Consider the following 23,556-nt stretch of genomic DNA (forward strand, 5'->3'; position numbering starts at 1 on the left):
GCTTCTCCCTCTGCCTGTGTCTCTGCCTCTCTCTCTCTCTCTCTCTCTCTCTGTGTGACTATCATAAATAAATAAAAATTAAAAAAAAAAAAAAAAGGAAAGATGTTTAAAGTATGCGCTTGGAAGGTGGGCATGCCCTGGGTTGGGGGTGCTTAAATCAGGGGTCCAGTGAAACTTGAGGGTGTTGCAGAAGAAGGGTCCTTGGAGGATGGAGTGAATGCCAAAAGGAAGAGGGAGACTGCTGCAGACAGGAATCTTTTCAAGCAGGTTTCAGAGGAAATTCTTAGCTTTCCTCTTTGTCTTTCCTGTACCAGATCTCTGTCCCCAGCACCCGGGTAAGACTGCATCTTACACAGTCATATAGACTCTCATGGTCTGGGGACTTGCCCTGTAAACTCTGTAGTCCTCCTTGTATCCACTTTACCTCTGTAACCAGGAGCTTCCTGGAAGGAGCTGTGGTGGACATTTAACTGGTGTTTCTAACATGGCTTTTCATAGGGAAATGCATTCTAAGTTACAACCAACCAGGTGGTCAGCGGACTTTTGGAATGGGGTGGGAGTTGCTCATATTGGGACTCTTGAAGAGCAAAGCACACCTGATTTGATCATGTGCGAATCTGTGCTAGCATAGCCTGTTAGAATCCAAGTGCCTGTTGTATGGAGAAATCAGACTTGTTGTTCCTTTTTAACTGGTTATGTTGGAAGCTATTTGAATTCAGTATTTTTATTCCTTTGATTTCTTGTCTCTGTCAAACACTTGTAAATTTCTGCTCTGTTCCAGCAGAATGACTTCAGGGTCAAAACTATGGAGTTCTCACATCTTTTATTGTTTATTCATAGATTTATTTAAACATCCAAATCTAGGTTAACATCTCTGTTTTCATATCCTAAACAAGTATATCTTCTGTGCTCTCCTTTTTTGTTAATGGGATTTTTTAGCTATTCATTGAAAGTAGAAACCTATCTTTAACTCAGTCAACTTCTGTTTTATATCCCATTTAGACACATGGTCTCTTATCTGTCCTCTTCCTCTAAAGTTTCCTTTATTTCTTTTTATCATCCCTACTGTTACCACCACCATCCTTATTGTCTCTCACTTCAGCTATTACAGTGAGATCTTAAGAGATTTTATATTGAGAGCACCTGAGTGACTCAGTTGGTTAAGATCATGCCCTGGGCTGAAGGCAGGCACTCAACCACTGAGCCACCCAGGTGTCCTAGGAATTGTTTTTAATAATTGAATAGAATAGAAATATCCGAAAGCCTCTCAGAAAGTAAGGCAATTCTCTTTCAGTTGTGTGTGTGTGTGTATACATGTGTTACATACATATGCTATGGATCATTATTAAAATGTATTTGTTATTTGGGGTCACATTCAAGAACATGTGAAAGGCCATTGTTTTGGTCTAACACTTTCACATGCCTTCTCAGATGCTCCTAATCCATCTCTGTCTTTCAGAACTATTTATCTCATCATCTCACTGCCCTGGTTAAGAGTCTTCACTGGCTCCCTGTGGTCTACAGGACAAAGTCTGCCTTCTTTAGCATGGCTTCCAAGACCTTTCATAATTTGAACCCAAGGCATCTCGAGTACCTTTCTCCCTGCCCTGCCCTCCATATGTCCACCTCATATCCCAGCCGTGTAGTGCCTCTTGCTTTTGTTCAGATGTGCTATACTCTTTTATCCTTCTACCTTGCCATTCCCACTGCTTGGAATCTCCACATTGCAGCTCATCTTTTTATTTTTTTATTCTTTTTTTTTTTTAGACTTATTTATGTATTAGAGAGAGAGAGAGCAGGAGAGAGGAGCAGAGAGAGAGAGAAGCTCAAGCAGACTCACTGCTGAGCACAGAGCCCAACTCAGGGCTTGATTTCCCAACCCTGAAAGTGGACCAGAGCTGAAATCAAGAGTCAGATGCTTAACCGACTGAGCCACCCAGGTGCCCTTGGCATCTCCTCTTTAAAGACATAAATGAGAAATCACTGATTTTGAGAAGGTCTTCCCCAGTACTAGATAGTTTTGTCATGCCTGCCTGCCTTTTTGTTTGACAGCCTCCCCCAGTTTGATTGCGTGAGAGTGGGTGAGGGCTGGGGCTGTGTGTGTTCTGATAAACTGGAGTCATTGATTAAGCTAATACACCACCACAGTTCTGGGCTTTAGAACTCTTTTTTTTTTTTTTTTTTTTTTAGTAAATCTTCCCTTTTTTTAAAGTAGATCTTTCTATTTATTTAAGTACTTTCTAAATATGTTTTTAGATCTCAAAGACAGAATTAGATTGGTTCCTTGAAGACTTGGAAAAGGAAATCAAGAAATGGCAACAGGAGAAAAAAGAAATCCAAGAAAGTCTGAAAGCGCTAACAAAGAAAATGAGAAAGGTTTTAAATGCCAACGAGATGTAAGTAACAACTGAAAGGCAATGATTTTTATTGCTTTTTATTTTATTGGGGTTTTTTTGTTGTTATTTCAACATTTTTGATAACTCAGTTTCAGAGTATGTCAGGTAAAATACAAATTTAAATATTGTTTTCATCTCATTTTAGAGACCATTCAGTGGGGAATTATCTTACGTAAAACTTTTTCTAAACCTACCGTGTTGGCAGATAAAGTGGGATTATGAATCAGCAAAGAACTGACTTCCTTCCAAGTCAGGACACCATCCCTTACTGTGAACATTACCTCTGACCCATTTCTTCCTTGTCTGTAAAGTGAGGGACTTGGTCTAGATCTAAAGCTTCTTTCCTAAAAAAAAAAATAAATAAATAAAAAAAATAAAGCTTCTTTCCTGCCCTAGGATTCTCTGATGATTATCATTACTTTCATCTTGAATCTTTAAATTATTAAAACTCAGCCTTGTGGTATGAAGGATTTGGTAATGCATACAGATAATGCAATTGTCAGATGGGCCACATTTGTTTTAAGATTCTCTATGATCCATTCGTAACCCGTCTCTTCCCTAAAAAGTGATATGTCCCATGATTCCTCAGCTTAATTGTTACCTACCACTGTGTAACAAACACGCATACGTGGTGGCTTAAATTAACAGCCGTTTTATTTGATCCTGATCTTGGAACTTGTGCTAAGTTCTGCTGGGCTGTTATGCCGGTGTTGCCAGTGGTTCCTCCTGTGGCTGGGAATCGGCTGGGGGGCTAGGCTCAGCTAGGATGCCAGGGTGTCCTGGCCTTTTCTCTCCATGTAGTAGCCGGGCTGCTCTTTTTCCATGTGACTTTTATTTGTATGGTCTCTCCATGTGGCATGTGGTCTCCACCATGGTAGCCTTCTTAGTGGTACCAAAGGGCTTCAAGGGTACAGGGGCAGAAGCTGCCGTATCTTCTGAAGGTTCAGACCCAGAACTGTCAGAGCATCACTTCTACCACTTTCCGTTTAAAGCAAATGGTAGGTTTTGTTTAGATTTAAGGGCATGAAGAATGGGAGGCATGGTTCACTTGGGGCTGCACTACAATACTCACCATTCAGAACATTTGTGCTTTTTCCATTTGTCATGCCATGTGATCAGACGACTTTCATTATGAGTCTTGCTAGCCTTACATTTGGGCAGTTTTTAGGTAATCCTTAAAAGAATGATGACACATAAAACACTGCCTGTGCATGTCATTTTAGCATGCTCAGAGTAGAGTATTTCCATCAGAACACATTTATGGAAATGATCATTTCTGTAAAGCTCTTTACAGTATCCTCCTCTCCCCCTATAGTTTTCACTTTCCGTGGTTTCAGTCACCCACAATCCAGAAGCTCAGATGATGCCCCTCCTGACATATTGTTAGGGAGTCAGTAGTAGCCTAACACTATGTCATATACCTCACCACACCTCACCACATAGGCGTTTTGTATCTCACGTCATCACAAGAAGGGTGAGTACAAGTGCAGTAAGATATTTTGAGAAAGACCACGTTCACATAACTTTCATTACAGCATATCATTATAACTGTTCTGATTATGAATTATTGTTGTTAATCTCTTACTGTGTCTAATTTACAACCTGAACTCTATCATAGGTATGTATGTATAGGAGGAAACTTAGGTTTGGTACAGTCTGTGGTTTCAGACATCCTTGGCGGGGGTAGTCTTGGAACGTATCCCTCCATGGATAAAGTGAAACTGCTATGCTTCTTAATATTTGAGCAGTAGGTAGGTTATTAAAAAATTCAGGAATATTTATATTTAATATATATTTCTGTATGCTCAGTTCAGATTTACTATTGAACTAGACAAAGTAAATGAGGCTATTACAAAAATTTTCTATACTAGCATAAAAATTAATGGTTTCTGTTGAATAAAATTTTTATTGATTTTTTTCACTTTATTAATATGTTTTTTATGCTTTTTTCTGTCCCGTTTAAAGCTACAGGCTTCTTTATGTGTGTTGGTATTTGGACTTTACAAGTTAAATGATTTAAATCTAAATTTTTATTTTTAGATTTCATTTATTTATTAAAGATTTATTTATTTATCTTTTTATTTATTCATAAGAGACAGAGGGAGAGAGAGGCAGAGACATAGGCAGAGGGAGAAGTAGGCTTCTTGTGGGGAACCTGATTTGGGACTCTATCCCAGGACTCTGGGATCACACCCTGAGCCAAAGGCAGATGCTCAACTACTGAGCCACCCGGGTGTCCCTATATTTAGATTTTAAAGTAAAATCTTAAAACCTTTTGGATCTCTTAGGGAAGTACAGAAGAAGTGAAAATGGTATTTAAACTGCTTCTTAATGGAAACGTGGGATTTTTAGCAAGTAGAGAGGGCTGAAAAGTGTGAGAGAGCATGAAAGAAGAGTCAGCCCAACTCGTGCAGAGTTTTGCTTTAAAATCAAAGATTTAGACACTTTGTTTTGTAGGATTATCAGACTAGATGTGTGTGTTAAGTGGACTTTAAGACCTGTTTTAAAGACTAGAAATTTGTTTTCATTTTGAATGAGAACCACTGGTTATACTGATGATGATCCACAATACCTGAATTCTTCTGGTTCATATTGAACCACCTGGGGGCACTGCTTGAAGTGAACTGAGATAGGATGGTCTACACTGCAAGCATATGACCAAGGGTGAAGAAGAGGTTTCTGCTCTCCAGATGTGAAAGGAAAACAACCCAGATTCTTTGCCTATTTAAAAGATACTAGAAATGGAATAAAAGTGTAGAAATTTACAAAGAATTTAAGAAATGTTTGCATAGGGATCCCTGGGTGGCGCAGCGGTTTGGCGCCTGCCTTTGGCCCAGGGCGCGATCCTGGAGACCCGGGATCAAATCCCACGTCGAGCTCCAGGTGCATAGAGCCTGCTTCTCCCTCTGCCTCTCTCTCTTTCTCTCTCTCTCTCTGAGGCTATCATAAATAAATAAAAATTTTAAAAAATACTTTAAAAAAAAAAAGAAATGTTTGCATAGATATAGGTAGGATTTACTGTGTGGGACCACGTCTTTAAAAATCATTGAAAATTTTAAAAAAAATCATTGAAAATTAATTAAAATTTCATGATTTTCTTTCATATAGATATGCCCAGAAAAATGATGGAAAGGAAAAGGAACATGAATTACTTCTGGATCAGTCCCTTGAAATCAGGCAAATTAAGCTTAAATTTATTTTTACTATCTTATACTTTTAATACCAGGGGCACCAGCACTCTAGGCTTCTTCTTTTTTTTTTTTTTTTTTAGGCTTCTAAATCTGTTGTTGGGACTTGTCTATTTTTTAAAAATAGTTATGTGTCTCTGTTTTTTTTTCTGTTTTTATTTTATTCTTTAATATTTAAATAAATGTATTCTTTGAGTATTTTTATTTTATGATGTTCCTACTACTTTGTTTCATCTTGTCAATATAAAAATCTTGAATTTAGTCTGTTGATTACTCATTTTTTGTTTTGAATTCTGAAACTAAGTGTGTTTTTAAAACTTTTGTGTTACTTAAAACAGCATTCTCAACCTTATTATGGTAGTTTATTGCTCTACAATTATAAGTTTACTAATGATTTTTATTATGAACCTATAAAAAGTTTCCTTTTAACCTTTATTAATGGAAATAATGTTTTTACATACTGGTAGCCAATATATTCAGTAGTTAAGCAGTTGTGTTCCACATTTCTCATTGAATATTATTTCACATATACATTTCCATTCATGTCATGATTCATGGCCTCTTTTTTTAGCTCTTTTGAATGTATTGCCATGAATAGCTCTGTATAGATCACTTTTTTACTTTGGGTTATTTCTTTCTAATATATGTCAAAATAAAATTTTGACTGAAAAGGATGAACAGTGTTCTATGAAGTTTATTAATATAGCCCAATTGTACTCCACCTACCCTCATAAAAATGATGAACAGGTTTCTCAGTATTTCCACCAAGCACTCTTTAATTTTATTTGATCAGTTTTTTGTGAAGTGCAGAAAGCACATACAAGTCTCTGTATTAAATAGTCAAATAATAGGCAAGAATTTACTTGAGAGGATATTATGTAAGTCTTTGCATGGCATGATTCAAAGCTGAGCCTTTGGTTATCTCACTGGTCTTTATTTTTCCAAAAAGTTTTTTGTCATTAATATTTGCAGTAATACGTTTACAAATGAGAAAATGAAAGTAGAAGAATGTATAAAAAAAGGGAAGGAGAATTATGAAGAGAGTCTTCAAAGAGCTGTGGCTGCAGAGGTGAGTCCAGGACACTTGGATAAGGCAAGATGCAGATAAGGCAACATACATTTACTTTGTGTTTAATTATATATGAGGCATAACAGCATTGCCGAAAAGTGTGGAGTCTAGGGGATATTCTGTCACTCATAATCTTGCCTCCCAGAAATAGCTACTTTTTCCTTACTTAACACTTTCTAATGTTTTTTACCCTTAAGCTTACATTGTGTTACATAGCTGTACTCATAGTATACACCAAACTTTGCAATCTGCTTGGAATGTTTTAACAACCTTAAAATAGTTTCACTGTCTTAAAATCCTTAAACATTCTCTAATCTAATGGTAGGTATCTGTGCTTGAAAACTGGAAGGACATTGAAGTGTACAAATTACAGATCATGGAATCACAAGCAGAAGGGTATCTTAAGAACCTGAGGCTACTGAGCAGGTACTGTGTGGCATCTCAGATGTTCTTTCTGGCTTGTCATTTAGTAAATCAAGTTAGAGCTGATTTGAGGAAAATGTTTATATTAGGCAGGACCTTTTTGGTTTTTTTCAAGTAGGCTTCATGCTGGGAGCCTCCCAGTGAGGAGTTTGAACTCATGACCTGAGCTCAAGACCTGAGTCGAAATCAAGAGTCAGACACTTAACTGATTGAGCCACCAGGTGGCTCAAGCCCAAGACTATTTTATTTTATTTTATTTTATTTTATTTATTTTATTTTATTTTATTTTATAATTTTATTTTATTTTACTTATTTATTTTATTTTATTTTTTAATTTTTTAAATTTTTTTATTTTTATTTTATTTTTTATTTTTATTTTATTTTATTTTATTTATTTTATTTTTTTTACAGATTATATTCATTTATTCATGAGAGAGAGAGACAGAGACACAGGCAGAGGGAGAAGTAGGCTCCATGCAGGGAGCCCGATGTGGGACTCGATCCCAGGACCTGGGATCACGCCCTGAGCCAAAGGCAGATGCCCAACTGCTGAGCCACCCAGGCGTCCCTCAAGACCATTTTTATTTTTAATAGTTATACATTCAATACATGTTCAATTGTAGAAAAATCCAAGTATACAAATAAAACTGATAAAGATGATCCATAATTCTAAATTGATGTGTAACTAATTTTTTGGAATAAATCATTGTGTACTTGGGGAAAAAATTATATATTTTTTTTTCATAAAGTAATATATATGAAACTTAGTTTCTTATCAATAATTACATTCTCAGGCAGCCCGGGTGGCTCAGTGGTTTAGCGCCACTTTCCACCCAGGGTAGGATCCTGGAGACCCGGGATTGAGTCCCACGTCGGGCTCCCTGCTTGGAGCCTGCTTCTCCCTCTGCCTGTGTCTCTGCCTCTCTCTTTCTCTGTGTCTCTCATGAATAAATAAATAAAATCTTTAAAAAAATAATTACATTTCTCTAACTTAATTTTGCAGAGTTGAATAGTGTTCGGCATATAAATGTGTTGTGATTTATTAAACAACATTGGGATGATATAGTTAGGTTATTTGCACATTCTGTTCATAAAAGCTGTACTTCAGTAAGTTTTCCTTGTAGCTAAATTTTTTGCACACTATTAATCATTTCCATGCAATAAATTTCTGGAATGAAGAGCTCATTTTCAAGCTTTTAAAAAATTACCTTCTGTAAGAACAGTCACTTAACACTTTTAGTGGTAGACTAAGAATGGAATGTGACTTCAAAAGATATTCACGTATGACGTCCCATTCAGTTTTCCCTGCCTTCTCCTATGATCCTCCATGCTGTTTCTTATATTCCACATATGAGTGAAGCCATATGATAATTGTCTTTCTCTGGTGGACTTATTTTGCTCCGCATAATGCCCTCCAGTTCCAAGAAAAGCCATGAGAGTCTCTTAACTCTATGAAACAACAACTCTATGAAACTGAGAGTTGCTGGAGTTGGGGGTGGGGGGGGAGTGGAGGGATGGAGTAACTGGGTGAAGGGCATGAAGGAGGGCATGTGTGATGGGATGAGCACTGGGTGTTATACGTAACTGATAAATTACTGAACACTACATCTGAGACTAATGATGTACCATATGTTGGCTAATTGAATTAAAATAAAACCATTCACCTATGGTCATTTTTTCTACTCCATAATCTTTACCTGTTTTTGTTTGGCCTCATTTTTGGAATAAGGTTTACCTGGGAATTTCAGAGGGCCTTCTTCAGTCTAGCCTCTTTTCTGTGTGGATTTTCACACAAGGGATTACTTTTCACCTGGTCTTTTTATCATATTCCACAGTCAGATTTTTCTATCCTTCCCTGTGCTTTTGTTTTACAGTTCAGACCCTTGGTGTTGACCCTCTATGGGTCATGGGAAAAATTCTAATGTACTGTTTTTATTTCTTCATTTTTCACATGAGAAAACTTTACTAATGAAAACTAAAGCTCATTCGGATTACAAGACTGGTGCAGCTGAAATAGAGGCCAGTGGTCTGAAAGGCCAGGGTTCCATCTTGCCACAGGCTGCACGTTATGGCCCTTCTGGGAAACGGAGCTCTCAGACCTTCATTTGATAGTGTCCACTTCCTCATTAAGCCTCATGGTACACATAGCTTCTTTTTTAGGGATTCTATGCTAACTCTCCCATTCCACCAAAAGATAGCAAAAGAGAAAAGACATAAAAGGAATGTTCTGATTTTTCTTTAAGATACATAATGAGAACTGACACAATCACGGATTGAACTTCCCAATTAGGAAGGGAAAAGCTGGGGATCCCTGGGTGGCGCAGCGGTTTGGCGCCTGCCTTTGGCCCAGGGCGCGATCCTGGAGACCCGGGATCGAATCCCACATCGGGCTCCCAGTGCATGGAGCCTGCTTCTCCCTCTGCCTATGTCTCTGCCTCTCTCTCTCTCTCTGTGACTATCATAAATAAATAAAAGTTAAAAAAAAAAAAAAAAAAAAAAGGAAGGGAAAAGCTTCTTTGTCACTTTCAGTAGAGGCGCTGAAGTATAAGCTTAACCTAGTCTGCCGGGCCCCACCCTTTATTTTACTGTAAGGCGAGGATGAGGTTTTACTGGAATGTTTTAAGTGTTCCAGGTTGCCCTTTTTTTTTTTTTTTTTTAACTGTAAAAACAGCCTTTGATGTTAAACACGAGGATGTTAAATGCTGAATGGTCAGATCTTCACATTTAGGGCAAAAATTAAAATGCAGGAGAATATTTGCTCTCTGCCCACCAGTTTGGGAGGTTTGGTTGACCAATAATTAAGATTTCCTCAAATGTTTCTAGTGGTGAGTCTGTAGGATATATAATTCTTTAAAAATAGTTGTGGGGGTGGAGCTGGGTAGCTCAGTGGGTTAAGCCGCCGACTCTTGATTTCTTCTTAGGTCATGATCTCAAGGACATGAGAATGGAGCTCGAGCCCCCAGTCAAGCTCCACACTCAGTAGCAAGTCTATTGGAAGATTCTTTCCCTTTGTCCCTTCCTATGAGTGTTCTCATGCACTCTCTAAAATAGATAAATCTTTTAAAAAATAGTATTGTGTGTATGATCATGTTAAATATGTCTCTCATGTGTAAATGTTTTCATTTGCACGTTAGTGGTTCTAACTTTTGAAAACATTTCTAAAGTAGACATTAAGCACCTCCGTGTTTTTCCATTTTTTTTTCAGTGATTCTGCAACTTACCCTGATAAGGAATCTGATATACATTCATGGGAATCATTTCTTTCTAAGGTTAAAAAAGAAATTGAAAAAGCAAAGGTAAGTTATAAAATATTTTGTAATTCTGTCAAAACCTGTATGATGATTATAGTTCTCAGGAAAGGTTAGTGTCACTGAAACTTTCTTTTTTTGAGCTGTTAAAGGCAATATATGTTTTTTGTTGTAATTATTAAGAAGAGTGTTTTCTGAAAGTAATGCTGTTTCCTTAATTGGCTATCTTAAATTTTGCCCCTAATTGATAAAATTAGAGAAGTTATATTTTTTTTTTTAATTTTTATTTATTTATGATAGTCACAGAGAGAGAGAGAGAGAGAGAGAGAGGCAGAGACACAGGCAGAGGGAGAAGCAGGCTCCATGCACTGGGAGCCCAATGTGGGATTCGATCCCGGGTCTCCAGGATCGCGCCCTAGGCCGAAGGCAGGCGCCAAACCGCTGCGCCACCTAGGGATCCCGAGAAGTTATATTTGATAAGGCGGTACAGCATTCCAATTAATGAGGTCTTATTTTGAACTTCTTTCCTTCCAAGAAATAATTGTTCTAATACTTTGCATCTCTGTTACATTTCCTGGAAAATTGTTGACCATTTGTAAATATATAATAAGAAAAAAAGTATTAATTAGCAATTGTGATTTTCCCTGGGAATTTATTAGAAAAACTTAACACTTTTACTTCTACCTACAGTCTCAGTATGAAGAACAAATTCAAGCAATTAAAAATGGCTCTCGACTCAGTGAACTTTCTAAAGTGCAAGTTCCTGAGCTTTCATTTCCTGTCTGTAGCACAGTAAGTCTATCATACCTTCTTTGTTTTTTACTTTTTTCTTTTTGTGTGTATGAAGAAAACAAAGAATAGTAAATCACAGTTTCTTATTTGGCTAGAGTAGATTTTTATTGTTTGTATTCTGGGAGTGGGATGAGCTGGATTAATAAGTTGTCTTTAATGTTTTCATTATTGGTGCTTCTGATTAACCTTTAAGCTTTATAATAAGCATTTTTTAAAGATTTTTATTTATTTGAGAGAAAGAGAGCACAAGCAAGGGGGAGGGGCAGAGGGAGAGGGAGAACCAGTGTGGGGCTGGATCCCAGGACCCTAGGATCGTGACCTGAGCCAAAGGCAGGTGGTTAACCGACTGAGCCACCCAGGCATCCCATAATAAAATTCTTTTCTGTAAGTGGAAGATGAGTCTTTCCACATCAGTGTCTGAGGACAGGACTGAAGTAAACACAGGGCTGGTATGTCTGCTTTCTTTTCTGGATGGTGGTGTGTGCTACATGTGAATGAATAATCCAAGAGGAGCAGGTGCCTATGATTTTAAACCAGCTCTCTCTACAAATACCACCTCAGATATAGTCTTATTTCTAGATACTTGGGAGGCATAAGACCAAAATTAAGATTTGTTTCTTAAAAAAAAAAAAAAAAAAAAAGATTTGTTTCTTGATCAAATACAGAGTAAAAGGTGCTATACCTGAGATATACAAATGTTTTGTTGATATGATCTGTCATATTTTACTGCTAGTTTGAGATATTTGCTGAATCTTTTGAATAGTAGTGATTAGTAGTGATTGCCAAGCCTGGCTTTATATTTTAACATATGCAGCACAGTAAAGAAGAACATTACTTCTATACTGTAGACTTGAAAATATGACTATACCTAGTATCACTTTATTGTATTCTGGGGTACATATTTCTTATTTGGACACAGAGCAGATTGTCAGCCAAAACTAAATTGAAAAGAATTAAGCCCAAAGGAGATCAGGACTGTAAGAATTTAAAGGAGTCCACTCAAGAATTGATTTGAGGTGGGTTTCAGAATATTTTTGGCACAATATTAAAACTTTCTGGTTGTGAAATCGTCTGCTCTAAGGAGACTGTTTTCCTTCGCTCCTGATTTGTGCCTCCTGCTACTGCCAGGCCTTTGCCTGGGCTGTTCCCCAGCCTGCAGCACCATCCTCACTCCACATTCTGCCTTTCCCTGAAAGCCCAGTCGAGGCTGCCCACATTCGCCCCGCACTCTGTAACCCTTCTATCATGTGCGTTCCGTCTCCTTAATGTGGATGAGTGCAGTCAGGAACCTCATCTTGAAAGTCTGTTTCTAACCAGTACCAGCACAATAAACATGCAAACTTACAGTGGTTTCAGCTGCCAAAAAATGTTTTTAAAACATTAAAAAGTTGAACTTGAACTGAGTAAAATAATTCTATTGAGATCCAGTTTCTTCTCTCCATAGAAAAACATTTTTCTCTCCATTGAACTGAGTAACAAGTAGAGTTTTATGTAGAATTAAAGATCACTTATCATTTATAATGTTTCTAAGTTCTTTTTTTAAAGATTTATTTATTTGTGAGAGAGAATGTGGTGGGGAGGAACAGAGGGAGCAAGAATCACAAGCAAACTCTGCAGTGAATGCAGAGCCTGATTCGGGGCTCTGTCTCACAACTGAGATCATGAACTGAGCTGAAACCAACAGTCAGATGCTCAATCAACTGTCTCACCCAGACACAGCCCCTTCTTTTTTTTTCTTTTTCTTTTCTTTTTTAGAGAGAGTGTGCATTCCTAAGTTTTTACGGCAGACATGGAAGGGAAAAAATGTGAGATCTCATTAGAATATCTGCTATTTTTAGTTGTAGCTTATGTAATTTTATAAATACACAAAAGGATTTTAATATCCACATGTTGGGAACTATTAGGGTGCCAGAAACTTAAGTAATAAATATCCCTAAAAACCATTAGCTTTGTGTGTCATTTCACCCTCATTAATTCATTGGGTATTTAGTGGTGATCAAGATTAGATGTGGTCTGTTCCCTCAAAAGGCATATGGGTTTGGGAAAAGACATGGTAAGCCCATAATTATAAGTAAAGTGTGCCAAGGTTTTTCATAGGAGCATAAAATGCTATAGCAGCATAAATTAGGAGACATTAACCTAACCTAGAGGTCTAGGCCTCAGCAGAAGATTCCCTGTTGGAGGTCTCAGTGAATGAGTGATCTGGAATAGGAATTAACCAGGCAACAGGAGGACATGGGTGTGTGTATTTGAGAAAGGATGATGGTGTGATATTTGGAGGGTCAGAGTGTTTCAAATGGAAGAAACAGCATATTTGGAGGCTAGAAAAATAGAAAACACTCCTTTCATGGATATGAAAGATGTTCAGTATGGCAGAGGGGGGCTTTGGTGAGAAATATCATAGAAGTACCCAGTGGCCAGAGTGAAGGGAGCCTTATTCTGTAAATATGTGTTCAGCAGTTTGACTTTTCCTGAGGTCACTAAGAAGCCAATATAGGTTTCACTTAAGGGGAGGCCAACAGCTCTATTCCTGTTGGCTTGCCTGCCATGTGGAGAAGTGGGAGAGGAGCTCACTGTCGGCAGCTGTGTCCTGGATAAGAGCATGGCAGTGGAGCTAGAGGAAGACAGCAGATATGAGAAGATTTAGGATGAACAGTGGAAAGAACTGCCTATGAGATTGGGGACACAGCGTTTAGGGGAGTCGAGACAAACTTGGGTTTCTGTCTGTGAGGTGGGCACCCAAGGAAGAGCAGGATCAAAGACTGAGCCAAGCCTGATTTTGAAGACACTGGGTTTAAGTGGCCTTGTATTTGCAGAAGTTTGGATTTGCAGGTTTGGATCTCCGGAAAACATTCAAAACTAGGATCTTTTAAAAAGTGGACATTATCAGCACCAAGCACACAGTCACTGAGGCAGGAAAGAATGTGCAATGTCCTGGGGGAGAGGGTGTAGCAGGAGATTGAGATTCAACCTCCAACAGCATCCTAAGGAACATCCACATTAAGGCACAGACAAGCATTAAGAACTGCAGGGAGAGCCTGGGAAGGGGCTGCAGAGAGGTAGGAGAGGAGGCCAGCAGTGTGGAGTCCAGAAGAGCTCATTTCAAAGTGAAGATGACCAGCAGTTTTTTAAAAACAAAACTATTAAAAAAAAAAAAAAAAAAAAAAAAAAAAAAAAAAACAAAACAAAACTATTTAACTTATTGTATTCAAGTTTCCTGTGCACTGGAGCACCCAGATGTGATTATAGCCATACTTAATTGTCAGCTTTGTCCATAGACGTTGCTCTTAGTGATCCAGCAACTATGGTATATTCTCCCCAGATTCTTCCTACATCACTTCCTGAGTCTTCAGGCCATGAAGATCACAGAGCCTCCATTTCTACAAGTCATGAGGCTGGAAACCAAACAGCAGTTCCTAAGGACTCAAGTCTGGTCTCTGCCAGTGACGGCCCAGTGGGGGCTTCCTCTCCACCATTGACAGGATCGCTCTCCTGTCAGCCCGAAGTCACCCAGCTGCCAGAGTGTAAGAGCACAGGCCAGGAAACTCCGCCAAAACAAAGCCTTGTGGCTGATCAGAAACTACCTGTTCTTCCAGGACGTGCTACCCGCTCAAGCCAGTCTCCAAAAAAGCCGTTCAACAGTATTATTGAGCACCTGTCAGTGGTATTCCCATGTTACAACAGGTATGGACATAAAATGTTTGTGACTCTGTTAAATACTTTATTGAGCTGAGGTCTCCTGAGCAGATAACACTATGGCCAGTTAGGGGCCAAAGTGAAAATGACTCCATAGTTCTACTCAGAAAAGACAGGTGCTACTAAACATGGAGGTGAGCATTTTCAAACCAACTTTTTGATGTGCGTATCTAGATTGAAAACACTGATTACTGGTTATCCACACTTGTCAGAACCCGGGGCAGTTTGCTAAGATTTTGATGAGATCAATAACATGCTCCAGTCCTAGTTGTGGAATTCCTAAATGAACAACAAAACTGCAAAACACTAGTTTCATATTTGGGGGACGAAGTACCACCTACCAAGGAAGACAGCAGCAACCTAGACCTTGCTAGAGAGCACCTCGGATTTGTTGGAGCTGTGAGGTGTGATTTGATAGTGGATCAGGGCTGCAGGTGTGCCGGTGTCCGCACCTCAACCTCTGACCTCGATCTCCAGGTTGGTCTGTGGGAGCAAGAAGTGCTCCTTATCTCAGCCAAGGAGAGAAGCAGTGAAGGCAGTGTCTCAGGGATACAGCTAGGAAGAGAGGAATCCATATCCCAGAATGACTCTCTGTACCCTGTCCTATGTTATTTCTCTCTTTGATATGGTACTAGTTACAAGTTTTGAAATTATACTTTTGAAACAAAGTAGTGATAAAATTATGATTGGCCGGAATTAATGTTTTGGTTCTGTTGGTGGAGCCCTGCTTGTTTGAAAATAAGTGTATGCCCAGGGGCATATTTAGCCCTGCCTAAGTTTGAGAAACATTTTAAGTTCTCTCCATAGCAGTTCCCATGCCAGTTGTAAATGCTCAAGTTAGAATTACCAAAAGTACCTTAAAATGGTTGGCAATCCTGACTAAATTTGGGAGAGTTTAAACAACCGAATAGCAATGTATCCTAATTTTCTGGAAGTTAAAACATTTGAGATATTAGTGCTTCAAATATCAAATTCCTGCTGATTGATGCTTTAATTCTATCCACTGGTACTTCTGAAACATTCAGGCTTTGAAAACCCCTTGTCAGGTTTTTTTAAGGGAGGCAGTCAATAAACCGAGTTTCCCCTTAAGTAGAAAGAGATTTTATTGATTTCAGGTCAGGACCAGTGTTGCCTGATGAGTGATTGAGCATAATGCTATAAGATATCCAGCCTGTAGGAAATCTGGTTTCTAAGTAGAGGTAGATATCCCAAGTGGATCTAGTAGATATACTGTTACTTTGAAATTCTAGTGAAACAAGTATTTAGAAATAGTATTGAAATTTTCATAACTGCTTGGAATGGTTCTCCTGCTTTTATATATAGTTGCTATTGTTTAAATTTGTGTGTATTTGGTTTCTTTCTTACAGCTGTTGGGTTAATATTGGCACATACTTCTTTCACAGTGGAAAACTTTGACTTTCTCTTGTCATTTATCTCCACTTCTTTTTAGCACTGAGCTTGCTGGTTTTATTAAAAAAGTGCGAAACAAGAACAAAAACTCGCTCTCAGGATTGAGTATTGATGAAATTGTCCAAAGAGTGACAGAACACATTCTAGATGAACAGAAAAAGAAAAAGGTCGGCATTTCATCCAGATACAATAAAACGGTCCACTTTAAAGGGAGGTGGGTGGGGGGTTGGGGGACTGGGTGACGGGCACTGAGGGGGGCACTTGACGGGATGAGCACTGGGTGATATGCTGTATGTTGGTAAATTGAACTCCAATTAAAAAAAAAAGTGGTTCACTTTATTTACAAAATTTGAGAATTGTAAAAAGCAAAAAACTGCATCCAGCCATAATGTGGAGAGCACTTCAGTAATGACAGAAGATGAGCAAGCTTTTGGGTTACTAAACTTGCTTCCCTTTCTCTGCCTGCATTATCTCTGTAGCCAAATTCAAATTCAGCAAAGGACAAGAGGTTGTCTGAGCCCAGCTCCACTGCTTCTGTGAACAGGGCCTCCCAGGGTCCACCCTCCGTGACTGCTGGACCATCGCCCAAAACCAAGGGACAAAAGACAGAAGATGCCCCTGTGAGTGTTGTATGTGTGACGGTGGAGTCAGTTTTGTTTTTTTAATGAAGAAGAAAGAGACAAAATAGTTAATCCATGATTTAGATTCTTTTCATTTCTAGACCTAATTTATTTGATCTTAAAATGAGAAACCAGGGGCCCCTGGCTGGCTCAGGCTGTGGACTGTGCAACTCATGATCTTGTAGTTGTGAGTTTGAGCCACATGTTGGGTGTGGAGCCTACTTAAAAAACTAATTAGGGGCACGTGGTTGCTCAGCAAGGAGTCTGCTTGAGATTCTCTCTCCCTCTCCTGCCCCACCCCAACTCGTGCTCTCTCAATCTTTCTCAAATACATAATCAGTCTTTTTTAAAAATTAGAGACCAAATTTAGATCTACTTGAGTGTCCATTTGAATAGTCAGGTCACCTCTGCTTTTGTGGGTGCCTGTGACCCCTGTCGGGAGAAACCCCTGCACTAGGGAGACTGGGAGAGCTCTGGCCACACTATGGGAACTGGGCCTGCAAACAGTCAAATACAACTTAATTTTTTTAATATCAAGTGTGATTATTTTGAATAGTTAGGGAAAATGATTTTTGGATCATTTTATTCCATATGTCACCACGGGCTTTGGAATCACACAGACGTGGTTCTGTCACTTAGTAACACTGTGAGCTCAGATCATAACTGCTTGTTCAGGTTGTTGTCTGCATGAAGTGCTAGAATAGAATGATCAGGTCAAGCTCTGTGTTCAGGAAGGTCTGGTGGTTTCCCTGCCCTCTCGCCTTGAGGGTCTGGAAGAGAGGTGTGTGTGGGGGGTGGGGACACTAGAATGGGCTAATATTGCCTTTAATTTGATATATGGATTTATTTTTTTTTTTTAAAGATTTTATTTATTCATGATAGTCACAGAGAGAGAGAGAGAGAGAGAGGCAGAGACACAGGCAGAGAGAGAAGCGGGCTCCATGCAGGGAGCCCGATGTGGGATTCGATCCTGGGTCTCCAGGATCGCGCCCTGGGCCAAAGGCAGGCGCCAAACCGCTGCGCCACCCAGGGATCCCTGATATATGGATTTAAAATGCTTTTTGTTCTATTAAGAATGTTAGGTTTACATAGATCTTTTTGATAAAATACTATGGTATTTTTTTATCTCACTTGATAAGGCATTATAATGGTCTTTATTTTATAATGAAGAAACCGAGGCACAGATGATTCATTAGAGCTTGCCAGCATTCCTTTATTTGATCTGGGTGTATGGCATGTAATTCCTCAATCCTCACCACCCAGGCCCAGCCGATGCTCAGGACTGTGTAGTAGGAACCAAATATGGTTGAAATTGGCTGTCACCTGTGTGGCTCAGGGTCTTAGGCTCCAGTTTGAATTCTGATGTAATGCATGTCTTTCTCTTTTGTCCAACTATGGTATCAGAGTTTAGATTAAATGAAAATTAGAAGTTTCTGGCCCCATAGTAGTCAGTGATGGATGATTTATAGAGTACTAGTTTGCTGACTTAACTAAGCAGTAAATCTTTGTGTAAACTTATGTTTTCATTCCTCCTGTACATTTTCATTTTTCACTGTTTTTTGGAGATTTTCCAAACCATATACTTCAGTTTCCAGAGCATCTAACTCCAATGAGAGAGCATATGAGCTTGCAGAGCATTCCTGCAAAGCCTGGCTGGGTTTTTGCCTCTTTCCCCAGGCTGCTGACTGGCCACGCATGCTATGTGATCCACCAACCAGGCTGAATTCTCAGAACATCCTCACTGACCACCTCACCCCAAGATAGACTGCAGTCACCTTCAGCAGGGGGAGATTACTTTCTCTTCAATTTTTGTTGATAATAAAAAAGTTGTAAAAGCTGACTTATAAGAAAAATATGTATTCAAATTGGGACTTAATTTGATAATTATAGGTAGTTTTTTAAAAAAATAAAAGTAGTTTGCTTTATCTTTTCAAATTACAAAAACAGTATGTGTTCATAGTAGGAAATACAAATAAAAAGCCTTTGAAGAACCCCAGAGACCCACCCCCTAAGGTAACCAGTATTATGATATTGGTATATATTTTTCTTAAACTCTTTTATATGTGTGTGTATATGTGAATTTAGTTAAAATTGTGTCCTTTTTTTCCACTTAGAAATGTATGTACCTTCTTTTCATGCTAGGAAATAAGTTCACTGTGGGTTTTTCAAGCCAAACTTAGTTCTGAGCTTTGCAGTGGCCTTCACCTGCCCTTCCCTGGGACTGACACTCCCATTGCTCCCCTGACCCTCCCATCAGGGGCCACAGAGTGGAGCTAGAACGCCTCATCCTACTGCATCTACTGCATCAGGGCCAGGGGAGACAGAAAACCCCATTCAGCAGTTCAGGGTCTTCAGAGCCTTTAGGCACTGTCTCCATCTGCATCCCTGACCTTAATCCCACAGCCAGGGCTGCTTTCATTCACTCGCCTGACAGTTTATGAAGAATCCTGTTGGGGCCAGGTTCCTTGCAGTTGCTAAGGATATAGATGAACAGGGCTCCTTCCTTAACTTCAGGGTGCTCAGAGTTTGTTGGGGAGGAGGAGTGGGAAATAATGGTGCAGTGTGTGTAGGTGCTGTAAGCTGTAGGGGGAACTTGTGCCTGGTGTCCTGAGTGGCACGGCGGCTCTGCTTTCACAGAAAGTGCTGTCTGTGCTCACCAGACTGTGTGCTGCTTGAGCCGGAAACTCCCATTCAGCTCTGTGCCCTCGCGCCCTGCACAATCCCTGACCACGGATGTTTGCTGAATGAGCCATCAATTTGTTTTGTTTTGATTAGCACACGTAATCCACATTCATAGAAACTTTAGCAAATAAAATAATTAAATCTCTCTTAACTGAAAGTAACTGCAATTCACATTTTATGTTTTTCCAGGCTCTTTACTAGGTTTCTCTCTCTACACGCATTCTCTTTATTTAAAAAAAAAAAAAAAATGAATTCCATGACTGTGATACATACTGTTTTGTAATCTGCTTTTATTCAGAGGTTGTTGCCACCAGCTTTTGTGGACTTCCACCACGATTTCAGTCAGCCCCACTTCCGTGGTGTGGATGTGTCATAATTTATGTTTCTGTCCCCAACTGTTAGGTAATTAGATAAAGGATTAATTTATAATAATTCATACCGTAGTTTAGGTGTGGGATGGGATAAATAGAAATTTGTAATAATTTCCCGGGAACCTATTAACCATATAAAACAGGGTTTTTTTCTGTGAGTAAATTAGAACTTTAAAAGTATATTTTTTCTTTCGTATGTTTATAGTTTCTCTTAAGACATGCTATTCAAAAATAAGTTGTTCTCGCAGCCTGCTTAGCTGGGAGTAATTTGCCACTTTAATGACAAAGTGTTTAAAGGCCACTTGTAGAAGAGCTCATGTGGCAAAAAGGAATGTAGCTCTTTATTAATTGGGACATGTTTCTTCCCACAGGCATCGGGTGCAGCTTCCTGTGAACTGTGCCATGAGATATTCAAATCCAAAAACGTGCGTGTACTAAAATGTGGGCACAAGTTTCACAAAGGGGTAAGAATTCTCTTTGGCCGTTCTCATATCATGAATTTTGACTATGAAGTATTTTGAAAATAAAAAGGGACTTTTTTTCATAGGCGTCAATACTTCTTGTGTTTTCAAAGCATTTTCCTTATAAGCTTTCTTGTGCCAGTGTTCATTGTCTCCCTTTCCAAAGATTGCTGCTGTGGAAAGGGGGAGAAGCCTCTAGGCTCTGGGTGTGCAGCTCTGCACACTGGCCTTCCCATCCATCACATCATGGGTAGAGCAACATAGCCCTAGTCGTCTCCATCAACTGTGTTGGTGCTGAAATTCAAAACAGTATTTGTTTCTTAAAAAGTAATTTCTTACATGGCTGAATAGATGCACGATACAACATTTTGTCAATTTAGTGCAGTATATGAAGTAAGTTTAACATTTTAGAGTAGGAAAGCTAAACCTATCTGGGTCCATTGTGCCTTATCCTGGGAGATCTGGGTTTGTACCCTTTCCAAGATCTGTGGGTGAATATTTTGGTTGCTGTGGGCATTCATTCTACACCCCTGCTTCTTGTTGGAATAGATCAAGTCTCTGCCATGTCAGTTTATTAATCCCTTGAAAAGGGGAATAAATATAATATACTTACTAGGAGAAGTCAAGACAGCTTGCAGTCTCTTGCATGGCCTGTCTCCTGCAGGTATAGGGCTGTTGTGCCTTGGCTCTCAGACTTAACACCGCTCTGTAGCAGCAGCAGGCCACCCACATGCAACTTGGGACCACAGTGGGTAGGCAGGCTCCAGTCAAGGCTCTGGTGTGCAGGCTGGTGGGATGTACAAGAACCAAGACCAGGATGAGAGAAGATTGGTTAAAAATTGAGTGAATCCCAGGACCGAGGAAATGCTGACCCCTGGAATGAAATGCCAAGACTGAAGTTGGAGTGTAGGGAAAGTGGAGGGGCAAAGCTGTCCCCCCTAAGATGAGGTCAGAGGCCCAGAGTTCTTGGGTCACATTCTGAGGTGAGATGATTTATTCCTAGGGCTTGGGGCACACTCCTAGCTTGAGTAACATTCAGTGTTCCTGAGTGTTGGGCAGCTTCAGGCCCCACCAGACTTGGAGGTGATGTCTATTGAGCAGCACAGGAGAGCGAAGGCTCCACGTGATCCTGAAGAGACTGACTGGTTTCATTTTCTCATTTTCAGTGCTTTAAGCAGTGGCTGAAGGGGCAGAGCACTTGCCCGGCCTGCCTCGATCAGGATCTCCTGTAAGAAGAGTAGCGGCACCTTCTGGAAGAGGCCAGCCTGCTTTTCTAGGTAGTCACAGGTTCACTGGAGAGTAATTTACTGGTTTGTTGGATTGGAAGAATAACAATTATATTACTTCTGGTATAAAAGGCAAACATTTGAAGATTCTTTGCACTGTGTGTCACAGCGCTAATAAATGGAGATCTTTAATACAGTTGATAGTAATTTCCCTGCTCTTATTAAACACTTCGATAATAGCAAATAGTGGCTAATAAAATTATGTGTAACCACATCCCTAAATTGTTGAGGCTGCTTACAGAGATGCTTTCTGAGATGGAAGGCTTCTTTTGAAAGTATTGTGAGCACCTCAAAGCAGTACTTCAATTGTAAGTATTCTGATCTCTTACAGTGCCCCAGGTTAAAATTTTTACAAGTCAGTATTCCTTAAAATATGCCTACATTTTTCTTCAAAGATTCTGCATTTAAATGGGTTTAAGCAAACACATTTTAATAATCTGTACTAAAGGGTAACATACTGACTGATATAAACCAAAAGATTCAAATCTTCTTTTTAGAAAATACCATGTGATTTTTGCTTTTTCATTTCATTATTTTATTCCCCCTAGTAGATTTATAGAGAGCTTATTTTTTATCACCTAAAATATTATTTGATTTTTGAAAATCAATTACAAATACTTTATTAGTGTCAGCCAAGACCTTTTTTTGCCTTGAAAATTGAGGCTACATATTTATCACCCGAATCCTACATTTGGAATTCTTTCTTTGAATATCATACTCTTATTAGGAGCATTTGTCCCTCTTCATGAGAGATGACTAATGTTGGGGTGTCTCTAACACATAGTGGGCACCATAGGGAGAAACATTCACCATCATTCCCCTCCCTATCCTGACACCAGGAAGAGGCACTTGTGTAATTAGACAATCTTGAGGTGTCCTTGTTTCACTGGTTCCGTGTTTGACATTTGTGTGAAGTAATGCATGCACTCTTGTACTGTGGTGTGAGAACAAAACTAACTGCATTAGAATCTGTTAAAATATTAGATATCTTTAGTGACTTGTAGACTGTGGCAAATATAGAAACATGAATTCTGAACACATTCCATAGTCTCTCAGACATCAAAAAATGTTTTTCATCGTGTTCTTTGTTCCCCTGGAAGTTCACAGTCCCAAGTTCGTGAGTTAATTTGGTTGCCTTCCTCAGCCTTGGTTCCTTGTGAGTTTTGATGTCTTAGTGACTTAGTCCATAGGATGCTCACTCTGTATTTTGAAGCAGATTCTCCTTGCAGGTCCCTGAAACATTGTCTACATGTTCATAATAACTGAGAACTGTAGGTAGGAAGATATGTAGGGACCAGCTTGTAGCAGCAGGTACAAAGGAAAAGAGCAGCTGGAGAGTGAGAAAATGTGTTTTGTGCATCAAATACTTGTGAACATGCCTTACACATGTCCTGGTGTAAGTTTCAAAATAAAGAGCATTCTAAAATAGTTTACCGTTGTGCTTGTCCATTTTTCTCAAGTAAATTTTAAAAAGGATTCTACTAGAAAAGTCAAGACACATATTTTATCTTAATTTGGAAAAGAAGAGCCATGATTTGTCCAAAGAATTGTAGGATTCTAACCAAGAATCTTGGGAAATTTTAGAGCCTGGATCAAAACATCCCTCTGTGCCTAAATAAAGGTTGCTAAACTCAAGTTCATATGCTTAGCTATTTAATTTATGAATAGAAAGTTTATATACAGATTATAGTTTACTATTTTAGCTAATGTAAGATTTGGCTAATTAGCTCATGTGAATACATAGAAGAATGTTGAAGTTAATCAAGTTACATTCCTCAGTATCTGTTTTCCTTTGAGGCACTTGTGGATTCTGTGGACAACTGAGGCTGAGCAGTAGGGTTTCTCTTCTAGAGAATCTTCTGGTGAGTTCTGCGATGATTGAAGAAAGCCAATATTATCAGCGTATGTTTTTTT

At 39.1% G+C, this 23,556-nt stretch overlaps 1 protein-coding gene across 11 annotated transcripts in view; it reads left to right on the plus strand.

Moving 5' to 3' along the window:
* Positions 1-23,070, plus strand: part of TTC3 (tetratricopeptide repeat domain 3) — a 117,044-nt gene extending 93,974 nt beyond the window's left edge. For all 11 annotated transcript variants that reach the window (XM_025449999.3, XM_035709371.2, XM_025450003.3 and 8 more), the window contains 11 exons: positions 2,257-2,396; positions 5,505-5,573; positions 6,557-6,653; positions 6,979-7,079; positions 10,282-10,372; positions 11,015-11,116; positions 14,439-14,800; positions 16,263-16,389; positions 16,702-16,842; positions 20,267-20,359; positions 21,523-23,070. In XM_025449999.3, coding sequence (XP_025305784.1) covers positions 2,257-2,396; positions 5,505-5,573; positions 6,557-6,653; positions 6,979-7,079; positions 10,282-10,372; positions 11,015-11,116; positions 14,439-14,800; positions 16,263-16,389; positions 16,702-16,842; positions 20,267-20,359; positions 21,523-21,588 — 1,389 coding nt within the window. In that variant the 3' untranslated portion in view covers positions 21,589-23,070. The remainder of the gene's footprint in view (positions 1-2,256; positions 2,397-5,504; positions 5,574-6,556; positions 6,654-6,978; positions 7,080-10,281; positions 10,373-11,014; positions 11,117-14,438; positions 14,801-16,262; positions 16,390-16,701; positions 16,843-20,266; positions 20,360-21,522) is intronic.
* The last annotated feature ends 486 nt before the right edge of the window (positions 23,071-23,556 follow it).

Source organism: Canis lupus, chromosome 31, assembly GCF_003254725.2.
Source record: "Canis lupus dingo isolate Sandy chromosome 31, ASM325472v2, whole genome shotgun sequence".
Taxonomy (NCBI): domain Eukaryota; kingdom Metazoa; phylum Chordata; class Mammalia; order Carnivora; family Canidae; genus Canis; species Canis lupus.